General features: G+C 39.8%; 1 protein-coding gene across 4 annotated transcripts in view; it reads right to left on the reverse strand.

Annotated features, from left to right (window-relative positions):
* Positions 1 to 10,370: 10,370 nt before the first annotated feature.
* LOC117818879 (DNA repair protein XRCC4-like) overlaps positions 10,371 to 20,882 on the reverse strand; it is a 32,977-nt gene continuing 22,465 nt past the window's right edge. For 2 of the 4 annotated variants that reach the window (XM_034692004.1, XM_034692005.1), the window contains exons 4-8: positions 18,944 to 19,110; positions 18,149 to 18,313; positions 17,820 to 17,920; positions 14,984 to 15,116; positions 10,371 to 12,826 (exon numbers count right to left, since the gene is read on the reverse strand). In XM_034692004.1, coding sequence (XP_034547895.1) covers positions 14,992 to 15,116; positions 17,820 to 17,920; positions 18,149 to 18,313; positions 18,944 to 19,110 — 558 coding nt within the window. In that variant the 3' untranslated portion in view covers positions 10,371 to 12,826; positions 14,984 to 14,991. The remainder of the gene's footprint in view (positions 12,827 to 14,983; positions 15,117 to 17,819; positions 17,921 to 18,148; positions 18,314 to 18,943; positions 19,111 to 20,882) is intronic. The other 2 variants (XR_004632407.1, XM_034692006.1) reach the window with 2 other exon arrangements.

Genomic DNA, 20,882 nt, shown 5'->3' on the forward strand with positions numbered 1-20,882 from the left:
TATGCTTTATATTTAGTATCATCTGTTGGAAACAAACAAAAGTGCATCATTCAAAGGCTCACACAAGATGTTTACCTTTTGTGTTTTTTTTTAGTTTGTCAGTGCATCCACAATTTCTAAGAAAGCATGCTACAATGGAGAAGTTTGTTTAAAGCTTGTTTAAAGTTTGTTTGAATCATGCATGGGTCTCCAGTGTTCAGGTTTTATTCCTCATCAAACATTGCAATAATGTCAATTGTATTTAAATATTTAGTCCAGAGTATATTTCTTTTCACAAATCGATAGTGAAGCATTAACCAGCATTAAATACACATGCATAAAGTATTTTTCCAGACAGCAATTAAATATATATAAACACTAAATATATATTTACTTGACATATATGTATTACTATATACTACATTTTTAATTACTATTAGAGATATAATGTGAAGGCAAAAAATGTCATTCCATTGACCCAGTCATTCGAGTTCTTCAAAGTTGTGGGGGACAGAGCTGAGAAAAAAGTTTCCTGAGTTTTTTTAGACCAGCAGTGAGCCCCCTGTCCTCATGTCCACCACACTGTATAAACACCAATGTGGTGGGTCGCAGGGGAGCAGCAATTTGCACACTATAAAACGACACACTCATTTTATAATGGAAATTGGCAATGGAAAAAGGTCCTCTTCTTAAATATATCAGGGTGGATATGATCGTGACTTAATGCCAGGACTCCCACAATTTCATCCTGAGTCAACCGACCCACCCCAGTGGAAACTAATGAAATTAGACTTTAGGCAGTCAGTACGAGAAATGATCCCAGAACTGATTATTTCACATCTGATTGTGCATATATGCTTCCAATCTGCGTAAAAACGATTCATAAACAACAGTTGAATGGGGTGCGCAAAAGGCACTCGTGGAAAGTTTTCGAGGAACTTCAAAAAGAACTACACTTCACACTTCACCAAACAGGCGTTCACATATTGGAAGTGTTTGCGTTTCAAAGAAGGTCTCGTTTATGCGCTTGCAGATATTCAGTGCTCACTATAACACTAAATATACTACTTAAAGCTTTTTTCTGATATGTTCAAACGTACTTTAAAAAAAACCTCTTGCTTCGGTGCCGTTTCTGCAATATTTTGTATAGAAACACCTGTTGCCTATGGTTGTGAAACAAAAGTCTCTCGAAAGGATGACATAATGTTATTTTTCCTTTTAACTTGAAATGCGTGGGTTTAAGAAACTGTATTGCCATCTACAATTTCAATCACTGATTTTGAAAATTAACTTGCCCGGCTCAGGAGCAGGACACACAGTAGGTTATCTGAGGACAACACGGCATCACTGACAGGGTGCGTTTGAGTGTTAAACAGTTGACAGACTGAGAAGTGTTATTAAATAGCTTGGATTCTGTCATTTCCTTACATTTTATTGACGAATGTGCTTTTTTGTTAGAAAAAGAGGCAAAACTGCATAAACAAACATTCGGGTAAGAGCAATTTTGTGCCAATATTATGATCAATCCAACATGAAAAAAACCTGAAATACTTACGTTCAAGTTGTTTTATTCCATAAAATGCAAAAAATCGATATATGTCCTTAATTCCAGTTAGTCCAAGTGCGTAACATGCGTGCGTAAAAAGTGCCCAAATATGCCTACTCCAAATCGGCACAGGAGCACTTATCTCCCCGGTGCGCCTTCCTCTCTTTGATACTCCAGCGTTGCAGAGTCCCAATCCGGGATGGTCCTGGCTCCGTAGAGGACGACAGAAACAACGAAGTGTTGGTAAGCAATAATTTCAATTTTGCCTAACGCACACTGTTATTCCGTCAGTGTGAGAGAGGAGGGGCAGAGTGCCCATCTGAAAAGTGAATGAGACACCTTGGGGAGGAGGAGAAAAACTTAATTTAGCCCTGTGCCCGAGAAGTATATCCTCCTCCAATCAGACTGTTCTACCATCACGTGGGTTGTCTGTGCAGGTAACACATCTGTCCGTTTGGTGCGAGTGCATCTGCACTTTAGAACGCCAAGTCCGAGGTGTAAGTTGTTAGCAAAAACAAACAAGCAATCAACCGAAAAATATTTATACAAAAATTAAAGTCTCCACTCAAGGTCTGCTATATTTACCTCCCTCACTGCTATAGCAACATATATAATCACCTATCTTTTGAAGTCTATGGTTGATGACCTGTGTGGAGCGCACTAGACATTTCCAAGGGTGCGCAATGGAAACGGGGTGGTGCAAATATGTCTCTGGTTGATTTTGAGTCATAACCTTCTGTTTGTTCCAACAACACAGTCCTGTTAATATTGTGGGGAAGTTCCCTTCTCAGACCATTATTGGAGTTTCAGGTCTTATCCTAATTTGACCTCAAGATGGGCAGAAAAAACCCAAATATATCAAGCTAACCCTGAGAATAAGTTTGATTGTCATATAAAAAACACTTCTTTGATGAAGCCAAAATAATCTGCTAAGAGTGGATAGCTGGGACCTCTGTGCTGGGCTTTCCCACAGCGGGGAGAGGCTGGGTCAGTTTATCAGCTCTGTTCTAATAATCACCTCGATTGGCTACTGTCATAGGAAGTGGAGTTAAGCCTAGTGAATTTTCTGTGTGTGTGTGTGTGTGTGTGTGTGTGTGTGTGTGTGTGTGTGTGTGTGTGTGTGTGCGCACGCGTGAGTGTGTGTGCGCGAGAGCGTGTGTGCGAGCCCCCCTGGCTGTGCTTGTGGTGGGGTTGGTAATCTTCTGTCTGGCAGCAGTGATTATAACTTCCAGTTGTGTGGGATGAGACACATGTCTTCTGATTTGTGTTAAAAGGACAACAAGTAATCTGAATACACAGAACAAAATTTCAATGTAATTACATTTCTTTAATTCATACATACTAGATGAAACTGAGTACATGTCATGGTTTGGTTGGTTTAGTTCTTGTGTTTCATGCCTTGCTTCCTCCCCTTGTTTGTTCTGTATTAGTTATCCTTTGTGTCCCTTGACTGTTTAGTAATCCATGTCTCTTGTTGTGATTTCTTGATCCTGTCTTGTGTTTACTGTTTTATTTTGTAGTTCTGAATCCTTGTGTCTCCAGTTTAGTTTTACTTCATGCCCTTGTGTGTTTCCCTTCTTTTGTGATTACCCCCATTAGTTTCACCTGTGTTCTGTGTTCACACCTGTGTTGATTACTCTGTGTATTTAGTTCCTCTGTTTCTCCTGTCCCTTGTTGGATCATTGTTCATCTTCCCTGTACGGGTACAGCGGTTTGGCATTGTCTTTCCTCGTTACTTGCTGCTTTGCAAAGCACAGCCATTGTGGTTTTTCAACTGTGTGAAGACTTATGTGGTACGATAATGACGTCATATGCAGCGTCCCTCTGTACACTCAAAAACTGTATTGAGAAATGTATATTAACTCAATAAAATTGATCCACATATAATTAAAAAAACATTAATCGTTCAGATAACTCAGTAATTAATTGTTGGTTCAACTAATCTAATAATCTAATAACTGGTTACAGTGCTGTAATCTTAATGGCTATAAGTTAGAAGTACTGTTTGGGTTGAACTAAGCCAATTTGTTTCAAATAGCGACTGAGTAAAATATCCAATTTTCTTGAAATAGGAGCCTTTTTTGTACCTAAGTGTTCCTCAAAGACAGCCTTTGAAAGACGAAAGTGTCTTCACGTTAATCACAACTGACAGGTAGGTCTGTTTGCTGACTCTATTGGCGAGACTAATTGTTTAAGATCATGGCGTTGCCTCCTGAAGATGCTCACACCAGCTGAGAGCAGGAGCAGAGGTGATACACCTCTGACAGAGAAGATTGCCCCTGAAGCCTGAGGGCCGTTATAAAATGTCATAGGTGCCTTTCCCTACCTGCATGCATTGTAATCATTTCAGGCCTCAGCACTAGTTACCCACAGTACATCTTTCCTCTGCAAGGCTGTACTGGTCTGAACAGCCGGACTCTGAGAAGGAGATAAGGTGGGAAAGTGGAGGTTAGAAAGACGAGGAAGGCTGGAATTAACCTGTTTCCTTTTTCACGTTTACACCCTGTCAGGTATTCTGCATTGAAAGAAAACTGTAAGAAAAACAAATATAATCAACAATGACCATCATCAGCCTTCCCATTGTGATTCTCATGTTCAAACTGGGAGCATACAGAGGAAATGTCCACGTGCTGCAATCAATAATAGACTGACAAAGACAAATCACATGTCACAGCTTGAAGAAACAGGATTCATGATTTCTCTGAAAAGTTTGACAAAGAGTTCAAACCGACCTCATTCTGGATGGAATTTGCCACCTGACCCCAAAAATAAATTACATCTCAGTTATAGATATTTGGAAACTGTTTAATCATTATACTGCTCTACCTTCTCAACTGAGTTATCGTTGAGTTAAAAGTTTCATGTCACTCACTGCTGTGTAAAATGTCTCTACTGTATGTGTAACTGTGGAAGTCCTGCTGCCTTTCAGTGCCCATAAATCAGACAGTCAAAGAACCAATCAAAAGAATGTTTGATCCTGGTGATCTGCTGTGCAGGCCCCAAGATGATCCACATATCACATGACCTATAAAGGTGGTCTACCTCCGGCCCCATGCCAACTCAGACAACGTAAAATGGGCAATCAAATGTCTTTGACCTCGAGGGATCAGTCCTACTGAAACACACATTTCTGAAAACGACAGTTGCTTCATTTTGAACTAGTTTTATCTTTTGCACACGGTAGTTTCCTCCAGTTCAGTTTTTTGTTAAGGAAATAATCATATATATATATATACATACATACATATAACCTAACCCTAACTCTGGCTGCTAAATATGTGTCTGCCTGTCACAGCCTGAGGGACGCACCATCCCATGGTGTTTGATTTTGGGTGGGGGTTTTGTGAGTGTGCCGCATTGGGTGAGGACATTGAGATATGCTGTATGGGTAATCGTTCATTAATGCGTATAGAATATGTAATATATGTAATATGTGGTTGATATGTATGTGATGAATATAATATGTAATGAATATGGTGTGTGATTAATTTATATGTGGTGAGTGTAGTGTGTTGTGTATATATATGTAATGTATGTGTATGAATTTATGTGCTTTGGCAATAACATGTCTTTGTTCATGCCAATAAAGCAAAATTGAATTGAAAAAAAATTGAATTATACAATATATTAGACAGAGTATTCAAAATCTGGCAGCACTGAAAGTCAAATTTGTTCCTGTGTAAATACTTCCACTTCTAAGCATTAGTGGACAAAAAATAATAAAAAAAAAGGGAGATCTGCACATTTTAAGTGTTTAAAAAACTCCAACGTTAATAAAACAACGCTTACATTTGGAGTACATGTTTTTAAGTGACCCTCTCTCTTTCCCCTTCAGTCCCCTCCAGACAGACATGAACCATGATCCCGTGGAGCCAAGTGTGGAGGCCCCAGACCACCGAGGCTGATCCCCCTAGTTTTAGTGAGAGGCCAAGAGAGGTAAAGGACAGCCCAGGAACACATTTTAATTATATTTATGCAGACCAAAACCAGGTCAATGTATGTCCTACTTGTATTATTAAGAACGTATTCAGTGATAATGTCTGAGGGAAAAAGTATGAGATGCTTGATTTAAAAAAAAGGTTGCATATGGTTTAATAAAATTAAAATGATTGTACTCCTTTGAGAGTAAATGGGTAATGAATATTGAACATTTAGTTTGGTGAAGGGGGTCAAAATACTGTGCTTGGAACACTGTAAAATGTTAATAAACACTGAACTTGATTTTTTGCAAATCATTTAAACCAATTGTTTGATGAAATTTTGCAAAGACAACATATAAAATGCTGAAACTCTAACATTTTTGTTGTTTTAGGAAACATAAATGCTCATTTTAAATTTGACGCCATCAACACATTTAAAAAAATTTGAGATGGGCATGTTTACTATGGTGTTGCATCACCTCTTCTGTTAGCAACACTCTGTAAATGTTTGGGAACCAGGGAGACATCTTCAAGAGTGTTGGAAGTGTTGTTCCACCCTTGCCCTCTATAAGATTTTAGCTGCTAACAGCTTGGGATCTCCATTGTTGTAATTTGTTTCATCATACACCACATTTGTCCAGTTTAGCCCTCTTCAGCTACAGAGCCATGCTGTTGTAATCTGTGAAAAATATAGTTTGACATTGCATGGCTGAAATATTAAAGGTCTTTTCTGAAAAATGAACTTCCTGGGTGGCAGCACATGTAGATCCAAAACTTGTATATATTGTTCACCATCAATGGTGCCTTCCCAGACATGTAAGGCACTCATGCCATGAGAACATAGCATCCCCATACATCACAGATGCTGGCTTTTGAACTGTGCTGATAACAAGCCTGGTGGTCCCTCCCATCTGGAGGATGAGTGGATAGGATGCAGCATCGATGATTTCTAAAATGAAAACCAATTTTTGATACATCCGACCACAGGGCATTTTTCTACTTTGCTTTAAATGGGCTCGAGTCCAGATAAGTCACTGGCATTACAGGATCATGTGTGAGTGTGTGTGTATATATACAGTTGTGCTCATAAGTTTACATACCCTGGCAGAATTTACAATTTCTTGGGTAGTTTCTGTTGTCATGATGATATAAAAAGAGTAAACACAGTTGGCGTCACCAACCACTAACCATGAGAGAAAAATAAGTTTTTCTCATCATTCATATTTTCTGAAAAATGGCCAAAAAAACCCACAAATTCTGCCAGGGTATGTAAACTTATGAGCACAACTGTATATATATTTATATGGTGACCTCTTTGCATAGTTAACCTGTATTTGTAGATGCAGCAACAAATTGTGTTCATTGAAATGTGATTGTTAGCCCATGTAGTGATTTCTATACAGAGTCATGTTTGTTTATAATTCAGTACCATCTAAGAGCCCAATCATGGCCATTCAGTATTGTTTAATTACCATTGTGCATTTTGTAGAGATGTCTTCAAATTATCTGAATCTTTTGAGAATAAAATTTACTGTGGTTGATGAAATCCCTATATACTTTGCAGTTCTAAGCTGAGGAACATCATTCTGAAATTTTGGAACTACTTGCTTACACATTATCACAAAGTGGTGAACCTCTTCCCATCTTTACTGCTGAGAGACTCAAATCCCTGACCAGGCAGGTGCCTTTCTGTGTGGAGTTTGCATGTTCTCCCCGTGCATGCGTGGGTTCTCTCCGGGTACTCCGGCTTCCTCCCACAGTCCAAAAACATGCTTACCAGGTTAATTGGTCACTCTGAATTGCCCATAGGTGTGAGTGTGTGTGTGAATGGTTGTCTGTCTCTCTGTGTTAGCCCTGTGATAGGTTGGCGACCTGTCCAGGGTGTACCCTGCCTTCCGCCCAAAGCCAGCTGGGATAGGCTCCAGCCCCCCGTGACCCCTAACGGGATAAGCGGTCAAGATAATGGATGGATGGATGGATATATATATGAAACCCAACCCAGCAAATTTATAATGACCATACGTTTTAAATAAAACAATGTTTTTTTTTTACTTTTTAACATTTCTCAACATTTGATGTCATTTTTGTACTATAAAAAAAAAACCATATATATTCATATAAATACATACTTATATATATTATCAACATTTGACACAGCATTTTAAGTACTTTGGAATTGTGGTTGTAGCATATAATGGAGGTATAAATGGGGTTTTATATGGGGGATTATTGTTCTGATATTTTATGAAATGTGGGTTGTTTTTTTTTACAGTTAAGAGGAAATTGCTGGACTCTGCCAACACCCTGCAAGCCATGACACATATGCTTTGGATGCGCCAACCCAAACAGCAGCATCAGCATGCTAATCGTCTTCCCAGCCAAACCACACCCACTTGTTTCTACGACTTCCGAAGAACATTAAAATAATTGAAAGGAACCAGAAAGACAAAAAAACTCCACACTGCCATTGCAAAGAGAGTGCACAAGTGGCGCAACTGTCTGAAGACTTCAGTCCCAGGTGTCAATCAGGTAGGCACCAGGTGTCAATCAACAGGCAGCTGTCAGTCGTGGTGGTGACAGCTGGTGGACTGTCAGTCACTACAGAGGTTTGCACTGCAGTCCACTCATTGGTGCTTCCAGTGAGCGCCATCAAAATGCTTTACTTTTGTATGAATTGACATACCCCAAACGCTCCTAGACCACACCACACGTCTTATTGACAAAAGGGATAACTGTTATCTATCTTCAAGAGATAGCTGATAAGATAATAATGCATATCATTAAGTGTCTCCTCTCTTCAAGTCAGTTTAAAAGAAGTAAGTGACATTGGTAAATTGCAGTACAGATCTTTTTAAAATTGCGTTTTTCAACACCAGGTACAATGAAGGTAAAATCACAGTAAAGGTGCTGAACCACTAAGTCAGTCGGGTCAATCTGGGATTCTAAATGTAACGTGAAGACATTTACAGTAAAACTCACACAAGGCTCCATTGAGTACAAGATTTCATCTCATTGTGATTCATCTAAACCTTGGCGTCAAAGCCCTTGTTTCAAGATCTTGTTCCAATTTGTAACTTTATGATTCACTGCTTGGCCACCTTCTAGCAAACCACTTTAATCTGAGAGAATGGCAAAGGAACAAAGACAAAGGAATGAGTGAGAGAGAGAGAGAGAGAGAGGAGAAAATGGCTTGATAACCAGAAACAGACAGATCCCACGTTACAGATCTTTGCCAATTGCAGGATTGTTGGAAGCATTCAATTCTGTAACCTCATCATTTCTGCTGTAACCAGCCTATACATGACCTCTAGGGAATAAATGACAATATTTCAAATGAGGCTTGGGTAAGTGACATATTTCACACATTTAATTTAGTCCCTATAGTAAAATTCCCAAGAGAGACATGCTTCTTACTGTACCTCAACCCAAAATGGGCGTGAGACAGTCAGTTACCGAGCCTTTCAACAATTAGGCCAACACAACAGAAAGCAATGTGGATGGCTTGCTGATTCTTTGGTCTCTGACCAAGAGTAAGTCAAGATAATCACGTTACACATTCCCAGACATGGGAGAAAGTCAAGCGAACTGTAGAAAGTCATTTTGGTTTCCTTGGTTCCAATTACCATTATAAATGCTGTTTTGGTAATTCTGCATTAAAATTCTTTTTTGGTGATCCATTATAAAACTTGGGTGGCACATGCAGCATTTAGAATTCTTGATTGGCTGCTGTACATTATTATACATGTATATAGCTTTTTCTGGTCATATTAAAGCATTAAATATGATTAACTGACACAAGCCAACACACTCATTTACATCATTACTCATGTTACAAAGCCTGAAAGTAAGATTTCAATCCTCCCATACTGAAAGGGTCAGACAATGATTGAAAACAACATTTGCAAGTCCTTGCTAAATACTTGTACCCACTAATGAGTATATGGGAAAGACAGAAAGTTGATATTTATGTTGAATTTCCCTGGATAATGTAACAATATAAACAGAGAGAAAGTTTCCCTGTGGCCAATGTGCAGCAAGCCATCACTATCTCACACTTAATGTTCTGCCTTCCTCTAAAAAGGCTGCAGGGCATTTGCTTTAATTCAAATAATGAGGCCAATCAGTTTCACACCAGCATCTCAAAGAGAAGCCACAGATTATTTATGATGATCAAAAGGCTGTTTCCATGACTGGGCTGAAACAAAGCGGATACTCTTTGCCACTGGCAGAATTTGCAGACTAGCAGACAAGACCCCATGACTGGAAGACAAGTCAGCACTAAATGTAGAGTGGTTGTAAAGTGGTGATTGTAGTTTTCTTTTTTTTTTGTTGCTTTTTTGTGGCTCACAGTATATTGCGGCAGTAAAAGTGGCTTGTACAAATAAGCAATTAGCTCTCTGTAAGCACTTAGCAGAGTATTTTAACATCATAAATGAAGAGCATCTCCAGCTTTGATGTATTTGAAGACAAAAAAAAATTATTTTGGCCATATTACACATACAATCAACACTATGCTAAAGCCATGTATGGATTATCTCTCTGTTTTCTTACACGTAAGGTTAAACGACAGAGCAGGAACTTAAAGATTTTATTCAAAAGAATCCTGAAGGAAGACTCACTGGTTTTGGATTGCTCTGAAATGTATTTCCTTGGGCAGTAACAGCTTCCCCACTCCTTTACTTCTACATGTGTGCAGCCTCTGACATAAAATCTGGTACTGTCCTGTATAAGCAAATGGAGCAAACAGCAATCCTACCCCACTGGCACAATACAATATAAGGTACAAATACATGAACAAACCAATTTGACAAAAAGGTTTGCAGATTGCCAAAGTTTGGTTGATTAACACAGCAAGGATGCAGCAGGAATCAGGTATACACTCATTTGTCACTACACCTGAAGGATGAGTAAACTGTCACACACAATACATTGTTTCGTGATTTATTACAGAACAAGTTGACATCTTCAGTTTTCAAACATTTCAGACATTACAGTTTAATCTGGTGAGCAGAGAGAGAGGGAGCAGAGCACAGCCAAACATCAAACAAAGACCACTCTATCTCCCCACAGCTCTAGGGCGGGAAGCAGGAAGACTCCTGTCATTTCCCTCGATGATGGGCATCCTACAGGTGCAGGTTGTAAGTGAATGACGATGATAAGCAAGTGACTGAACGTTTAATTTCAGCCAGGCAGAGCCGTCATCGCTCTCTCACAAGCAGGTATTAACCCTGCCAGATCTGAGGGGCTGCTTCACATCCAGGTGATTGAGACTACCCGCGCTAGAAAGCCACATGGAGGTAACTTTGCATTTTATACAACTCTAAACTTTTGGTCTAAACTTGATTTTGGCTTGCATGAATTCTTCACTGGAGATCATCAGACATCCATACTGATACTACTGGAAGTATTTAATGAAACAGGAACATGTGCTAATTGACTGTTAGTTTTCCTTTTCAAAATAAAATGTACTTTGGTAGTTTAAAGACAATATAAAGAAACATACTTTACTGCATATTGGGCTCTTATTTATTTAGGGTGTTCACTGTTTTTGCATACATCTCACACTTACATCTGTCTTTTTTTATCTTAATCTTCTTTAATTATTAAATATTTTTCAGTGTTGCTAGACCTTTTACAGCAGAATCATATATGGTGGAGTCAGCTTTATTTATTTGATTACCACCATTAGCAGAGTGGATTCTTGGTTTGTTTGTTTTTTGTTTGTAGCTGAGAAAGAAAAATAAAGAAATGTTTGAATATAATTTTTTTTATGAGTGAAGCTGAAATGAACATAACTGCTCTACTAAAACTATATTTTTTTCCTGATGGCAATCAATACATAACGTGTTTCTAAAAAAGAGCAAAAAAATCTGCTATCTACAGCCGGAGTAAACCTAGTAAAACAACAACCAATCACTGCCATGAGGTCCTCATGGAAGGAACCAATCAAATGCCGTCCTGCCGTTCTGCTCGCCTCCTGCGCATACATTTCTCCAGCGTCCACTTGTCCTGATTCAGTGCGTATAACAGAAACCAGAGCGATTCAAGCTTAATGGAGAATGGCCGGGAAACAACCAAAACCCTGATTACTGGTAACTGTAACAACAACCAGCTCCATCGAGGCAGATGGCTGTCTAACATGAGTCTGGTTCGAGGTTTCTGCCTGTTAAAAGGACGTTTTTCCTTGCAGCTGTAACTGGTTAAATACTGCGAGTTGCAATGCTCATGGTGGATTAAGATGTCTTATCCTGTCTTGGTGTTGGGTCTCTGTTTATAATTTAATATAGAGTAGGCCTAGACCTGCTATGTTTGTAAATATTTGTTCTTGAGATAATGTTTGTTGTGATTTGGCGCTATACAAATAAAGATTGATTGATGATTGATTGATGACAGTTGTGAGTACTAACAATAGCCATCTTTGTGTTTTTGACTTTCACTATGATAATGTTAAGGTGTTTTCTTACAGCTGAGTGAGACATGAGGTGGCATAGTGCAAAAAACGAAAAATATCAAAAAGTGTTGGCCTCGTTTCAGAGGAGCTCCAAGGGGGAAGGGGTTAGATGGAGTTATGAGGAAATGCTAGATTCAAATTCAAGCTAGTTTTCCTGGCTTAACAATCCAAGCTTTAAAGGCACAAAAACAAGATTTACAATAGTTCACAAATAAAGCATCGTAACAAGGTTTGTTATATTTAGCAACAAATACAATCATTTTTTCTTGTGTATAAAAATGTCTTTGAGTCATTAAACTTGCATTAACCTATTCTGGAAGTTGAGACATTAGGCCTCTAAAATAAGCAATTCAAATCGCAAGTTCAAGTCAAACTTAAAAATAACACAAACAGGAATGAATTACAATTTTCTGGATAATCAAATATACCTTTTTACAATTTTCTGGATCATCAAATATACCTTTTTACAATTTTCTGGATCATCAAATATACCTTTTTACAATTTTCATTATATTTTCATCTTTTCTTACAGTCTCATCCACCATCATTTGTCATCGGGTCGTCCCTTTAAAACATGCCTTGTTGATGGGTAGTATAGAACAGAATGTGTGACATTCCTGTGGGGATTATTAAACCAGCAAGCGCGTGTTGTGGGATTATCCTGGCGGCCACCCGTGGTCTTCAGCAGACACATAGGTATCATCAAAATCATACAAGACAGCAGGAAGGTCCAGAAGTCAAAGGTAGAATGGTCAGATGGAGACCCTGAATAGGTCTCCATGGGTTCATTACAGTCAGTGTGAAGACACACTGTGATGACCTCTGGACCTAAAAGTGGTAGCAGAGGTAGAGGAAGAGGTGAGGAGGTGAAGATGCAATCCTATTAACCCCCTGTGAAACACCCCTCAGGTGTTTTGGTCCACAGAACATCTACAAAATAAAAGACAACAAAAAGTGAAGACAAATGGGTAAGTCAAATTATTGCACACAAAATGCCAGTTTAGAAAGCTGGGATGAAAGAGCAGCCTTTAGTTTATATTCATAATGAAAAGAGGGAGGAAAACACGAGACATGATGAATAAGCAGCAACTAAGCGACTTCAGCTCCTCTGCGGCGACACCCTGTTTTTCTGGGTGTAACCTGTTGTCCTTCGGTAGTTGTAACTCTTTTTTTAAGTCGCTAGCAGAGCAAAGGCAGAGGAGCTTGGCAAGCAAATCGCTTCAATACTCTTGATCCAGATCCTCTACAGTGACCTCTAAGTGATCAGCAGCAATGAGATCAGATCATGAGGAAGAACTGCAGGGTGTTAAGTACGCATTACCCCATAATCACATAACCACTGACGCATCGAACTTTGACGGTGGCATCTTTGCTGGAGTGTCTCAGAAAATAAAGCATCAATAATTGCTCATCTGTTTATTTATCAAAGATGAGAGAAAAGCAGCACGGCTCTCATTGTGGCTGTTCTTCTCGGTAATTATCGCAGTTGAAACAAACCAGGAGGCATTATCATGCTCCAGCTTCCTGGAAATTGTTTTCACAATTTGGAACAAAATCTGGCATCACATTTAGAGACCCCTCCAAGACACTGTTGCCTGGTCGTCACTGTTTTGGCGTTGTTTATCGAGGTGAGGGTTGACAGTCTGAAAGTAGCCTGCCACACAGCTGTAGAGGATCTCAAAAAAACTCCTAAAAGCATACAATTTAGGGCTTTAATCATGTACATCATGATTGTGAATGTCATCTACTCACTGAGGAGGAGGATAGAGACAAGACAAGAAGAGAGAGGTGAAGACAGAAAATAACAGACAGGGGAGGGAGGAGAAACTTTTGTTTTTTTATCTTATTTTATGTTTTATATGTAAAAAAAACAACAACATTGTTTAATAACTGGATGTGTGTGTTTTCTGCCAAAGATGCCCATGCTATGTATATAGAGGGAGGAAATAAGTGTATGCAATCCACAAAATCGGGTAAAAACCAATGCAATGGTGCAAATGAAAAATACTCTAGATTTTCTGGAACTGAAAGTTAATTCAGTTACTGATTTGCAGTCATTTTCAGTTTTGTTTATTCAACAACCAACATCCGGATGTAAGTTGTGGGAGGATGTTATGATGTTTTTAGATTTAAAGGAAGTGTCACTCAAACAAATGTAGGAGAGGTGATCAAATAAACTCGACTGAAAACTTGATGACATCTGAGGGATGATAATACCACCAAAATGCCACCAAGTCGAAGTACAGATGTTATTACTGATAGTTGTTTAAATAATATAAATACTTAGTAGCTTAATCTCTGACTTTAGATGTAATACAGTAAGATATATGTTGCTCTACGCCGGACTCGTGTTGCAGACGTAGCATTTAAACAAGACGCAGTGTTAGTCCGAGCCAGTTTCAGTGAGTCATGAGAAATTGTGCAGCTGTTGAATGTGAACAGGCGTCACCACATTGTATGTTTAAGCCAGATGCTCAGGATACACCTCTGCAAAGCCAAACATGAACAGAGGCTGATAAGCTCTTTTTACTGCAAGATGCAAGATGAGGAAAAAAAGAGAATTGTGCTGAAATATGCAGCGCTGAATGTTGTATGCTTGGAATGCTTATCTGGAAGTTCTTCTGTTGCAGTGGCTATGACTACAAAATGATGATTCAACCGTCTTTAATGAGAACAGTGGCAGATATAAGGGATAAACATTTAATGGGAAGTTTGTCTGGCTGTAGAACAAAACTAATGAATGAAAGTTGAGCGGGAACATGTTTTACAGGGTCATAAAACTGATTTGAATGATTTCCTTACATGTTGTTGAACTGTGATCCACAGCTGCATGGAGCAGCTTTTTATTTAAGCGACAGAAAGCTGGAGAGATACTGGTAAAACATGTTGACACTGGCTTTCTTAAAAACTACAATATCTTGTTGTGGCTACTCAAATCTTGTCAACTTAACTGTAGTTTTTTCCATTTATGCAACTGCATGTGAAGAGAGGCTCCACAAAACAGCTTCATAAAGTGAAAAACCTTGAGCAAGTACAAGTATGATACCAAATATGGTTATGCATGGGTTGCCTGGTTATGTGACTAACCTGTGATGTCACTGTTGTATAGAAGGCTCTGGGCTTAGTGACTGAATAAACCTCTGCTTCTTTCTTGGCTGTTCATCTTCATCATCAGAAAAAGTCCGGTCAAGAGTGATGCCCTGGCACACCAGGTTACGACCTGCGTTCCAGATGGTTCCCATGCAAGCACAGGGGTAAACAGAAACACAGAACTGTCAATAAAACATCCTCTGATACTCTTGATCCTACAAGAAAAATCTTAAATAACTTGTGTTCTGTAAATCAAAGGAACCAGATGCTCGTTTCTGTTCTAAACAGTAACCTCTGAATGTTGTTCCTCAAATGAACTCTTAGCCCCTCTACACTCCAAACAACCCTGATCTTTTGTCTCTATCCAACTGTTTGGGTCACTGTAGTGGTTTCATTAACAAAGACAGAATTCTTTACCTTCATCTCACAAATCTGTGTCTCCAAATCTGTTTCTGTCATTCATGACACACTTGTGTCGGTTTTGGAATTGCCTGAGATAACCTTTGCTAACCTGCTACACCTCCACACAAAAAGTCCTATGAGCATTATCGGGAATACAGATCTTGCATTCCACACAGGCCCTTTCCCCTCGGATATAATCGATTATACATGGACAGGTACACTTACACACCTGTTTGCCCTTTAACATTGCTGCTAGCCTTTTTGTATTCAAAGATTTAAAGATTGGGCAGATATGCTAGATACAGTACATACTTGATCAGCTGTTTGATAAGGGGATTTCTAAGAGAGATGTTAGTTTTATTCTAATGTTGGTAATCACAGTAACATTAATAAAAAAGTAGCCTGGTGTTACAGTCCTTTTGGTAACTTAAAAAGGCAGTTTCCATCATTTTCTGCTGATTCTCATCCAGATACTCCCCAATCACTTGCATGACTAGGCCTCTCCTGTCAGTCTTTCTCTTCCATCTCATCGCTTATCTTTTCACCCCTCAGTGACTGGTATGCTTCCTTTTTTACAATCAGGTGGAAAACCTGGGGGAAAGAGGTCAAAAAGAGAGTCCCTTCTTCTGTCTTCTATTCCTCTCTGTCATTACTCTCTCTTATAGGGCCTCGCCAATATGAAAACACACCCCGAGGCACGAGGGTTAACTGAGGCCAAGCATGTCAAAGGGGAATTGTGTAAACCCACTGTGTAGGGAGAGGGTTGATTTCAATATGCAAATAAAACCCAATTTGTTGTGTAGACACAGTTACTGAAATGGGATCGGACTTTGTAAAAGTCAAATGGGTGTGGACTGAAACTGAACACAATAAATGTCAGCGAGGTCTAAAATACACCAGATTTAACTCAATTTGATTCCTGTATGTGTTTACTGAATGTCTAAACACGGAGATTTTCTAGATGTTTAATGTCTTGCTGATTTGAAAGTGAATGTAAATTAATTGGTTGCTGGGGTTACCAAGCTCAAGCTGCACAATATAAAAAGAAATATGAAAAAGTAATGATCCATTATGCATCCATTAGCTTAAGATAACAGCCATTGACATCGGGCTTGTTCTAGAGCTTATGGCCAAGAGAGAAACGCCAGGACCGTCTTTGTTTAAGATCTGACTCAGTGGGTAAATACAACAATATTGTTCTGTTGTGTTTAAAAAGCTCAGAATATGGAGTACACATGGGGAAAATTCATCAAGTCCAAAAGAGAAGAGACATGTGCCAGGTGATTTTCATACAGGCTTGAAACACAATAAAGCTTTGTGAAACTCTCCTGGGCTGCGAACAGTAATGTGTGAGCCAGGACAGAGCAATCTACAACTTCCATCCATCTTTACTGGGGCCATGATGTGAGCATGAACTGCAGGGTGTGTGCGTGTGTGTGTGCGTATGAGAGAGAAATAGAGAAGGTGCAGAAATCTCAAGCTATGATGAAGCCACTGCAACATGTGTTTGGCAACTGTATTATTCCATCCAGGGGGGTTGCGCTTGGCTGTGAACACAAACAGGACCATTGAGCGAGCAATCGGTGGGTTATCCCAGCAGATTTCACCGCTGTTGTACAAGGGGGTATTACTCAGCAGATGTGACATCACGCCTGCTCTGCATAACGCAGGAAGGGAAGACCACCTCATGATCACCCGTGTTGAAGAAATCACTGCAGACTTCCTCGGGTGGGTTTATGACTCACTGACAAGTGTTTCCCAGAACCTGGCTACCCGAGGGTATACACTCTGCTTGTGTGTGCTTTTTAAGTTGATGCTAGAACCCCCTGCTTACATAATCAATTACATTCAACTGTCAGGTTTATTAGACAGTAAAGTCAGTTCAAGGAAAGCTAAAAACTCAAGGGTTACACTTAAGAGTTTGCATCAATACTGAGTCACATCTTGACCTATGAAGTCACCAAGAGTACCAGGAATGGGCGAAAATGTACCAGATTTGTTGCATTCACACCCTGCTACCTCCAAAACATGTAGTATATGTACGCAAGCAGAGTACTGTATGTGTTTGTTTGAATATGTAGGACAAGAATACTGGAGTGAAACTGAAGCTTACAATACCGTCAAACTCACGCACATTTGTTTGGTTAACTCACAAATGCAGAGCTAGCTGCCAATACTCATTATCTTTTTGAAGCTCATTGTTGGGTCCTGCCTTCCCTCTAGAGAAATTCCTTTGTTTTTTTTATTCTGCAAAATTATAGATGTTTCAATCTGGTTTGTATAACTGATTATGCTGTTGCAAGAAATCACCCGGGCAGGATGAAAACCATTTATCTCCTTTTTGGCATTATTCCCTCATTTTCCAAGTTAGTTATTCTATGTTTTTAATGGGTTAATTTGTGATTCATTCAAAACACCTTAACATACACACCTGTGATGAGGATAGTCGGCTCCTGAGAAGGAAAAGTGTTCTCGACTGACTCTGCTGCTCTGTCCTCATCATCATCTTCACCAGAAGTTGCGTCATTGTCACTGAAGGAACAAAGCATTTGATGCAGGAAATCAGTGTGTGTGTGGAGGACAGTATGTTAATTGAGATTCACTGTGATCCAACTGAACGCTGTGAATGTCTCTATATTATAACCCATTTCATCAGACCCAATAGTTCTTGTAATTTCCATGGTAACATTAAAAGCAAAGCTGACCAGTCATGCAAGAGCACCACAGAATTTAAGGAAGCCATTCAAATTAGAAGCTGACCTTCGTCTCCCCTCTTGCTCTCTCTGCTGCTCATCAGCTTGTTGGAGGTGCTGGAGGGTGTCCTGCAGGCCTCTGATCTTGGCTTTCTTCTCATTCAGCACCATCACGAACCGTGAGTAGAGCTCCCTTTCTAGTGTCTCCTTATCCAGAACCTGCTGCTCCAATCTGGAGGGGAAAAACACTTTAAGTGCAACAGCTTACAGGTAGCAGACGGGCTACCACTGGTACATGTCTGCTGCACTTATAGACACTTTTGCACAGACATACACGTGCAGACAAATGCTGTAAAAATGTTAGAAATGCTTTAAATTCTATGTTCTTGTTTGTTTTCTCTTCTCAGAGTAAATTGCTGTGAACCGTGCTGATGCCTCCTCCTCCTCCTTCTTTTGCCAAACACCATTCATTAGACATGAATAAACAATCCTATTTAGAAAGAGGTTAAGCATCAGAGATGTATAAAATGAAAGACATACAAGCAAAGCATCTGATGTTCCCAGAAATCACAAGCCTACTTTGCAACACTGGGTGGAACCCTCAAAACTTTCAAACTAGTGGTGATGTCATACTGGGTGACTGCTGTGCATATAAACAGCTGGCAGCATAACTTAAACGCAAAGAGAGTTTGCATGCAAACAAGATAATCGACAAACAAAAAGCAGCGCTAAACATCGTGAGGAAATAATTTGATTCTGTCAGGGTATGAACTTGACATTTGCTCTCCACCACATGATTTTTCCTAAACACATATTTTAATCCATCTGAACAAAACACAGGGGCGGGTTTCTTCCCTCTTACTCTCTAAGAATCCTCTGGTTCTTCTTGTTCAGTTGACAATTCTCTTCTAACAACTTGCAATTTTCCAACTCTAGCTCCGCGCTGCTCTTCAGGGACTGGCTAATCATCTCCCGATTCAGCTGTAAAGAGTCTGGAGCTGGCTGGAGCTCCACAGAACCCAAGTGTACCTAAAGAAAGGAGGGGAAGAAAAAAAGAGCAGAAAAAAAGGAAGGAGCATATTCAGAGATTAAATGGTATGTGCTTGGTGGACTAAGGTTTTCTCTGCAGAAGGGCTGGCTTCAAAATGCGTCCACCGTGCAGCAGTGAAATGCATAGAAAGTAATTTCCTCTGGATTGCAGTCTCTAGTTACTCAATCACATGAAATAATGTGCAATAATGAGACATCACATGAAATTCTATGTGTACAACCCCTAACCTCTGAACATCAGTAGATTTTGATCACCTGTTGATTGATTGTGGTATACTTCCACTAGTGTGTATTCTATATTGCCCTCAGGGTAAATAAAGCTCTGTCTTATCTTATCACTTCAGGAGCTAAGCGATGTGGGATGACCACCGTACTCCACCATTCTTCCTCTTCACTGACAGGTGACAGTATGTTCATGACACGTGAAGCAGAGCCTCTAGGTGTCTTCCTTTGAGCATGAGATACTGGGAGACAACACATCCCAGCTGCCCCAAGAGTACCTTGGGATCCTCTAAGAAAGCAGACATGACTGAGGAGCATGAAACGGATGCATAACTTAAGGCAATGAGCCAAAACTCACATGCAAAGCAGTTTTCTCAAAACCCGAGTAAGAAATTGCACCTCCACTTCATCCCTAAAGCTCTGCGATATAGAGGTGCAACCTCATTACATCATATCTTCTTTGAAGCGGCAGACTTTTTCTTTGTCCGGTAAAAATTCATTGGTCACCAGTAAACTATGCAGGTGAGCACACAGTTTCCTCCTTGTTGCTTCTGGTGTGTGACTTTTTGGAATCACAAGCAGGCTTCAGGTGTGATTAAACATTCCTCATTTGGTTTGCATTTTGGCCCGAAGTTACTGAGCACAGGCTGAGGCAGGCAGTAGATAACACAAAATAGAAGGGTTTTTTCTGACATTTAACTGACGTGTTACATTTTCTGATTCCCTACATACCCCCCCCCTCCTCCTTTATTCACAATATAGGGAAATGAGGACTAAATTGTCAGCAAACAACAGTAAAATACAAAATACCACAAGGCAAAGGAAAACCATTCAACCTGGAATGTGTGTTAACTTATCAGAGCTGCCACAGCAAACATATTCAAAAGAGGACGATCTTCGTTTGCCTGCTGCCTGAGAGCTTCTCTCCTGCAGGCACACACACACACACACACACACACACACACACACACACACACACACACACACACACACACACACACACACACACACACACACACACACACACACACACAAACACACAGGTACTGTGTTCTGATGTACTGGGAAACCAGAAGGTGATGTGGTGCTAAATCTTCACTGAGCTTCTCCGAGGTCGCAGACCCACTGTAATAAAGCGGCCATCTTCAAAAGCTCTCATAAAATGCTTGTCATTTTTGGCCAGGGCTGATGCTGTCCTGGCAGGCCACACAGCTGTTTCTTCCCCGGGTGAACCTGAGTATGTTTCAATGAGTGGACATTCGCTCCAAATCACTCCCACAGCTGACTGCATTAGCCTGCCTGTCTGTTTCCATCAATCTTCTGTTCTTTAGTGTCCTCTTTCTCTCACTTCAGATTTTTCCCTCCCACTTTTATTTGGTGCAAGTATTCAAAGACCTGATCAATTAATCTTTAGATTACAGACGTTAAAATGATGACATCATTCAAACAAAACAAACCCAATTCTGTAAAAAAAATCTCATTGTCAGTGCTGCCAAAAACACTGAGCCCGATCACAACACGGAAATCAA

The sequence above is a fragment of the Notolabrus celidotus genome, chromosome 9, assembly GCF_009762535.1.
Source record: "Notolabrus celidotus isolate fNotCel1 chromosome 9, fNotCel1.pri, whole genome shotgun sequence".
NCBI lineage: Eukaryota > Metazoa > Chordata > Actinopteri > Labriformes > Labridae > Notolabrus > Notolabrus celidotus.